General features: G+C 47.5%; 1 protein-coding gene across 5 annotated transcripts in view; it reads left to right on the top strand.

Annotated features, from left to right (window-relative positions):
- Positions 1-6: 6 nt before the first annotated feature.
- The window catches only part of B3GNT9 (UDP-GlcNAc:betaGal beta-1,3-N-acetylglucosaminyltransferase 9), a 16,057-nt gene continuing 9,247 nt past the window's right edge, over positions 7-6,816 (top strand). For 4 of the 5 annotated variants that reach the window (XR_001864172.1, XR_001864170.1, XR_001864171.1 and 1 more), the window contains exon 1: positions 7-142. Coding sequence is in view for 1 of the 5 variants with exons in the window: in XM_017740869.1 (XP_017596358.1) it covers positions 48-142 (95 nt within the window). In the remaining 4 variants the exon portion in view is untranslated. The remainder of the gene's footprint in view (positions 143-6,816) is intronic. The other variant, XM_017740870.1, reaches the window with a different exon arrangement.

The following is a 6,816-nucleotide window of genomic DNA, read 5'->3' as shown; positions in this document are numbered from 1 at the left end:
TGCTCGGCGCCCCGAGGCTTTCCCCGGTCCCGCTGGAAGGCTGAGGAATGTCTCACACTAACTACATCCAGATGTGCCTGCTTGGCAGCCCGCTGCAGAGACGTTACCGAGGGGACACGGGACCGGCGGTATCAAATGGGATGTAAGTATCTATTAAGTGTGTTTGATCAGGGTGGGCTGGGGAGAGCTGTGCAGCGAGCAGGGTGAACTGGAGGCTGTCCTTACTGCTTCCCTTTGCTCCCAGCTTTTCTTTTTGCCTTGTTGCTCTTGAACGTTGTTGCATGCAGCAACCTGGACCGTGATGGTTAACACGCAGCAGGGGCGGCTGCAGGCTCTGAACACGCAGGCTCCAGCCCTGAGACATCTGCTTTACACTTTACTTTCCAAAGAACCTTCTCTGAATGTTTAAGTTGTTTTTAAAGAAGTTTGGGGCTTCTTTAGACAATGCTCTGAGACAGGGTTTCAACCACAAACATGTTCCAGTGGTGGCACATTACATTTACAAGCTATTCTTCCATCAGTAAAAGGACATGACTCTTCCCCGTGTTACACTGTGGTATGCTTTGAGCAGAACATGGGAATTTTCAAGCTCTCTAGTGTCACAAAGATAGAAAATAATTTAGCCCCTGTGAAATAGGCAGTTACTGATCATATTTTTTAATAACTTTTGGGCAGATTCTGAGAAACTTATGTGTTGGGTATAATCTTGAAATTAGTGGGGCACATCAGCAGGTTCTCCCTCTCCCATCTGAGCCTGGGTGTAACAATACATCCATGCTACTGCACTGCAATTGCTTGGGTTTGGGCTGCATCAGGCAAATTATTTATCATAATAGAAGAGAGTCTGGGAGCTGAAGAGGTGGTGAGCACTGCAGCCTGGGGAGGGCTGGGAAAGGAAGGTGTTCATTTCAGTAGGACTGTTTCTTACCCCTTCACAAGCCTGCAAGGTTTTTTTTCCTCCTGGGGCCCAGAAAAATTAATGTTTGGAAGAGAGAGGGCAGATTGCTCACCTTGGCTACTCAGGAGAGGCCTGTCTCCCCAAAGCACTCAGGGGAGTTGAGCTGCTGAGTACTCTGCCACTCTGAAAATCAGACTGCCAGTGAGCAAGACTGCATCTGAATTTAGGAAGGTACCTCTGGAGGCTGCTGAGCCTGCAAAAGGTCATTGTGCATTACCTTCTACCTTGCAGGCAGTCGAGCACTCTCATTAGAGATGTGGTGCCATGCTCAGAAGGAGCTGGAGTTTTCCCAGTTTGCTGGGGCCCAGCAAGGGTGCCTGGCACAGCACGGTCCTGAGCGGGCACTGCCCCCGTGGCGCGTCCTGCCCTGGAAGGGGCAGGAGAACATCACGCACTGATAAAACGAGCTGCAGCCCCCAAAATGTGCCACGTGCACCTGAGTGACTTACACTGGGCCAGCAGGGCGTGGGGCGCAGGGTGCTGGCAGCCAGCCTTTCCTGGAGCTCCATCCTGCTGGCAGCCGTCCTGCCCAGGGTCAGCAGCGCTCCCATGCACAGCTGCCACGGTACCGCACCGCTGCCCAACGAGGAGGGGCAAGGTCCTTTCTGGGACCCCTGCACATGGAAACAGCCATCTCAACAGCCTTCACACAGCAGCTGTGCTGTTCCTCTGTGTTCCAGTTTGTACACTTCATAAAATTTTCGTGACTGGGGTGGAAGGTGAAAGGAGGCGACTGCAGCAGCCGTTTGCAAGCAGTTATCCAATGTGACTGGCATTGCAAAGGGAAGGCTGGCAGTGCCAACCAGAGAAACTGCAGTAAAATGGGACCAGCCAGCTGGGAAGCTGATCAAACTACATATTTGAGGACTGGGGCAAGCAGATAAATAAGGCACCCTGTCCTGGAACAGCATGGATCTCATCCATTCGTTTGCTCTGGCCTGGAAAAAAAATTTAAAATGCCCTGAAAAGCAGCTCTGACAGGAAAGTTGGAAATTGTCTTTGGAGCAGGGCCTGCATTTTTGTTACCTGCTTCCTTAGTATTTGACTCAACAGAGCTTTTGCCTCCATGTGCTGCTACAGCAAGTAACAGCAGTGGTGATGCTGCTGTGCTGTGACTGTGGCACTGGCCAGCAGTGTCCGAGCTGTGCCATCATGTGCAGTTGAGCACTGAGCCTCTGCCCCCCTCACTGTGCTCCTTTGGTTCTGGTTCATGATCCCAGCTCCTGGGATAGCTCTCAAGACACTCAGCTAATTAAATCCTACAGCCTGCTCTCAGTTTGTTTATAGACTTCAGAACTTGTAAGCTTGAATAGGATGAGTTTTTATCTGGTAAGGCAACACAGTGAGTGTTTTGGTTGCTTTATTTTTTTAGGGCTTTGCACTTACCAACATGCCAAAAGGGGTCTTTGTGTTTCAGCCACCTCTGTCTTCAAATCAAGAAGATCAAATAATTCAGGGTCACTTTATAATCCTGTAACTCCAAATGAGACCTCTTCACAAACACCCTGAAATGCAGAGAGGAGTTGTTCAGCACCAAGGCCACTTAAAGCAATAACTTTGGTGAGGTTATTGACTTTGCATAGACTGTGGGGTATAAAAACAAAGAAAGAAAGCAAGAAAGAAACAAACCTGAAAACCCCAAACCATGCAGGAATAAAACCCATTACATGACACCCAAACATAGAAATGGAACACGGCTTCTTCCCCTGCTCCAACACACAGAGGTACTTTTCCCCTTTAAACACTTCAAACCCAGCTTAAATGATTAAACTCAAGTTGTTTCATGCAAGTATTTGTATGTGGGGCAGAACAAACCGCACACACATGACCCCACATGTGTCAGTGCTGGAAGCTGACACATTTCCCTGTGGGTACCCCAAAGAGCCCAGATGAGGTTTTGCCAGCACAAGACTGAGAACTTGAAGCCTTGGCCTTTGCACTTCACTTCAGGTTCCCGTAGAAGGGTAGGAGAAGGATGGCAGCCCAATGCAGCTTGAAGAGAGCAAAACATGTGATTCCTCACCCAAAACAATGCTTCCCATGTCCACATGTTCAGCAAGACATTTAAACTAAACTGGTGCAGACGCAGAAGTCAAACACTCTCCCAACCCTCAGAGGGACCAAGGGTGTCAGTGGGAAGATGCAGCCTCCAGGGCTTCAGGCAATGCAGACTTCTTGGTGCCAGCATCCTGCTCTGGTGGGAGAAAGCTCATCTGCACACGTCTGTTTCACACAGCCCCAGCTGCAGGATGGGCATAGGGCATGCCATTATTGTTTCTTGAACAGTGTCAGGACTCTTCCTGAGGCAGAGGAACAAGGTGAGGAGGGTCCCGGGAGTTTGTTTTGCTCTTGCTGAGGGAATGTGGATGGAAAAATTCCTGTAAACAAGGCAGGAGAGGGACATGTGCACAGACTTCTCCCCTTGCAGGCCAGAGCCCAGGCAGGTTTCAGTATCCTGCACTGGCTGCTACCAGATGACTTTGTTCTTGTGCACTGCATTCAGCCAACACAAAATGAAAACAGATATCTCAAGCCTGAAGCATTGCTTCAAAGTATCTCTACCACCCAGAATTATACAAGCTTCTCTGATGGTTACAAAAAGACCTCATCAAACCCATCAATGCTGGATCCCACACACTTTCTTTAGCTCATTTTACAGAGAAAGATAAGACACCTCCTTCAGCAACCACAGCCCCACATATTGCATGGCCACACAGTGTCCCTCTGCTGCCCAACCCAAACCTACCAGTGGCAGCTCCAGCATCAGGAGCAAGGAGAGGAGTCAGGAAGGAGCTGGAAGCACTTCCCATGCAGCAGGGAGCAAGTTGATCCAAGGACACCCCCCAGCCATGCTTGGTGGGGATGGATGCTTCCATGAGCCAGGCTGGGATGAGTGGGCAGCAGAGCTCAGTGCTGATTTTGTACCCCATGCTCAGTGTACCACGTTTTCAGCTTGCCTGGCTATCCCAGCTGCTTTTCCCGAGGCTGGCTGGATTGAATAACCACTCCTCAAGGCACAAAGCAGTGTGCCAGAATCACCAAGGCTTCTTGACTGAATCTGGGGACAGGATCCAGAGGACTTTTCCCACCTTAGCCCTGAGGAGAAGTGCCAAGTGATGGAGATGTGATGACTGCTGCAAAAGATTTCCAGGATGAGCTCAAGGCTTCACATCATTCAACTGGGAATGAAGAGCTAGCAATTTGGGTTTTTTTAGTTGTCATTTGACTGCTTTTATTGCAGCTGTTCTTGGCCATGTTTCAGAATCTTCCTCTCAAATAAATGAAAACCAGGCAGAGGACTGGGCCCGCTGCCCGAGCGTGCAGCAGTGCAGGTCAGATTCCCTCCTGGATGCTCATCAGGGTGCCATGTCCAGCCCTAGCCACTTCCAGCTTTCCAGCCTTTTGTTGCCTCTTGGGCTGTGCAGGCTGTGCCTGCTTGGTTCTCTCACTCATTCCTTATTTATGGACTCCCCATCTTGCCACCTCATGCATATGGGACCTATCAGCCTCTTCCTACTGCCCAGCTCAGACCTCTAATGTTGGTGGTGCTCACAGCTCAGGATGCAACATCCCCAGCCTTCCCCAGGACCCCGCTGTCCTGGGGAGACAAACCCCGTTATCGCATTCAGACCCCATCAAGCCAGACTCAGCATCTCTCTGTATCCATCCCCAGCCAGCCAGCACAAAGAGGGACAGCTGCCTGTTTTTCCAAGCTTGGAGGACACAGGAGGCAGCGCTGGCAGCCAAGCCATTCCTCAAGGCACTGAGTGATGCAGCACGTTGTAAGCCCAGCTCCATTTCGCAGGTTGCAGAGGAAGCAGAGGTGCATCTGCCTCAGATACAGACACTCAGGGATGTGCTGTGCTGAGAAACACTCCGCTGTGCTCTCATCTCTTTTCTTTGGCATCAAATATTTCCCGCTCACTTTGATAGCCCTGTAATTCTTTTCCCCTGGTGTCAAGGTGGATGAATAATCTTTTTGGCTTTAGGACATACCAGAGTGTCTGCCAGAATCATTAGTCCCTCTGTATTCAAGAGCAGAACAGCTTTTCCCACATTGACATCCATGGATAGAGCTTGCACTGGTGTAATAATCGAGGGTGTTTTCCTTCCAAAGAAGGAAATATCTAACAAAGACTGGAAAATCCATATAATTAGATCAAGGAATCACTTCAAGTGCTGGCAACTTCTTTTGAAAATGAGAGGTCTATGTTCAGCACTGAACTGTTTTATTTCAGCATGGAAATCACTCTTTCGGATCCTTTACTTTCAATAAAAGAAAACAGGAAAATCTGGGCTATCAGCCCAGGCTTGTAACAGTTCAGGGTTTTTCTTGGCTTTTCCAAGGACACTTATTGCCAGATTCTGAGATGCTGGCAGGATAAATCAGTAAGCCATGGAAATTACGAGTTTCATGACACACACATTTTATTCCAAACCCTTGCTGATAACATTAAACACAGGAAAAGCCAGGACTTTCATCCAGCTCCTTAATTACCATCTGGAGCCTGGCAGCTGAAATAAGATCAAACTTTTGCATAGAAAAGGAAAAAGAAATTTGCTATTACTGTGAAGAAAGAGATGGGACTTCAGACATAAAATGCAAACCAACATCCTATACATGTCAGGAGGGAGTGTTTCATGAGGCTGAACATAGTTATGAGCCAAGCCATGTGGCAGAAGGAACATAAACAGAAAACAGATCCTGAACATTCTAAACATTTGAACAATTTACAAGAGATCTGAGAAAATTCTTCAATCCTGCTATTAGTATCAAAGTTATGCCAGTGAAAACATCTGCCTCGCTTAGGAGAAGAGTGAAAGGTAAACAAAAAAAGCTAACAAATGAAGAAAACCTCTATTAGAGGGCAGAAAAAGGCAAGAAACAAGGCCTAAGGAAAAAACCCATGGTCATCAGGACAAGGCCAAAGTGATTTTAAATCCACCAGGAATGCAAAGAGCCTTACACCAAGGCATGGATATGCTGTTTTCCAAAATAACGACTTCATAAATAATGGAGACAAAGCAGATGAGGTCAGTAAACATTTTGGAGCTGTACTTGGGGAAAAGATGTGCAATAGCATGTGATGATGAAATACTCTCTATTGCAACAGTAACTTAGCGGTGAAGTTAACCAGTAACGAAAAAGCACAGTATTTAAATAATGATGTCCAAATAATGTGCATCTGAAAATGTTAAAGGGGCTGGCCAAGAAATCAACCGGTGTAATAATTTTTCTTCCTCATAAGTCTCAAAATATTGCTTAGATACCACAGATGCCACCATTTTATTACTTCATCATTACAGACTTGTCAATCTAATTTTGAGTTTGAAAACTTAACATTATGGCTGATACGGAACTCATGGTTAATGAACAGTTAGCAGGTGATCCAATCCAGGACAATAAAAGGAGATTTGCTGAAAAGAGATACCACCAAATTCTTATCAAGTACTTCTCTCTTGTCTGATCACTGTATGCCCTTGTCAAAAGTTCCTCTCCAGCTTTTTTTATCCCAGAAGTTGTCTTTGGATATGATTTCAGCTAAGTCAAGACAGACAACTGTAATACCTTCACAGGTAGCTTCTGTTAGTACAGCAGCGGCACAATAGAGCCACAAATCACGGATGACCACGATACATTGTCAGGGGGTGTATAAAACACTTACATGCACTTGTGGGAAAATTTTTGGGTGGGGCTCAACTTCCTCTTTGCTGTGGACTGTAGGAATTAGGATGGTCACTCACCTCCTCCTGGAGCAGCTGTGGGGTGCCCTCTGTCCAGCTCTGCTGTTGCTGCTGCACCTACAAGCTGGTGAGAGGACCTGCCTTTGCTGCAGCTGCAGACACCTGACCAGCTC

This window comes from Corvus brachyrhynchos, unplaced genomic scaffold, assembly GCF_000691975.1.
Source record: "Corvus brachyrhynchos isolate BGI_N302 unplaced genomic scaffold, ASM69197v1 scaffold26, whole genome shotgun sequence".
NCBI classification, from domain to species: domain Eukaryota; kingdom Metazoa; phylum Chordata; class Aves; order Passeriformes; family Corvidae; genus Corvus; species Corvus brachyrhynchos.
Note: the sequence above shows the minus strand (reverse complement) of the source record. Positions and strands in the feature narration are given on the sequence as shown.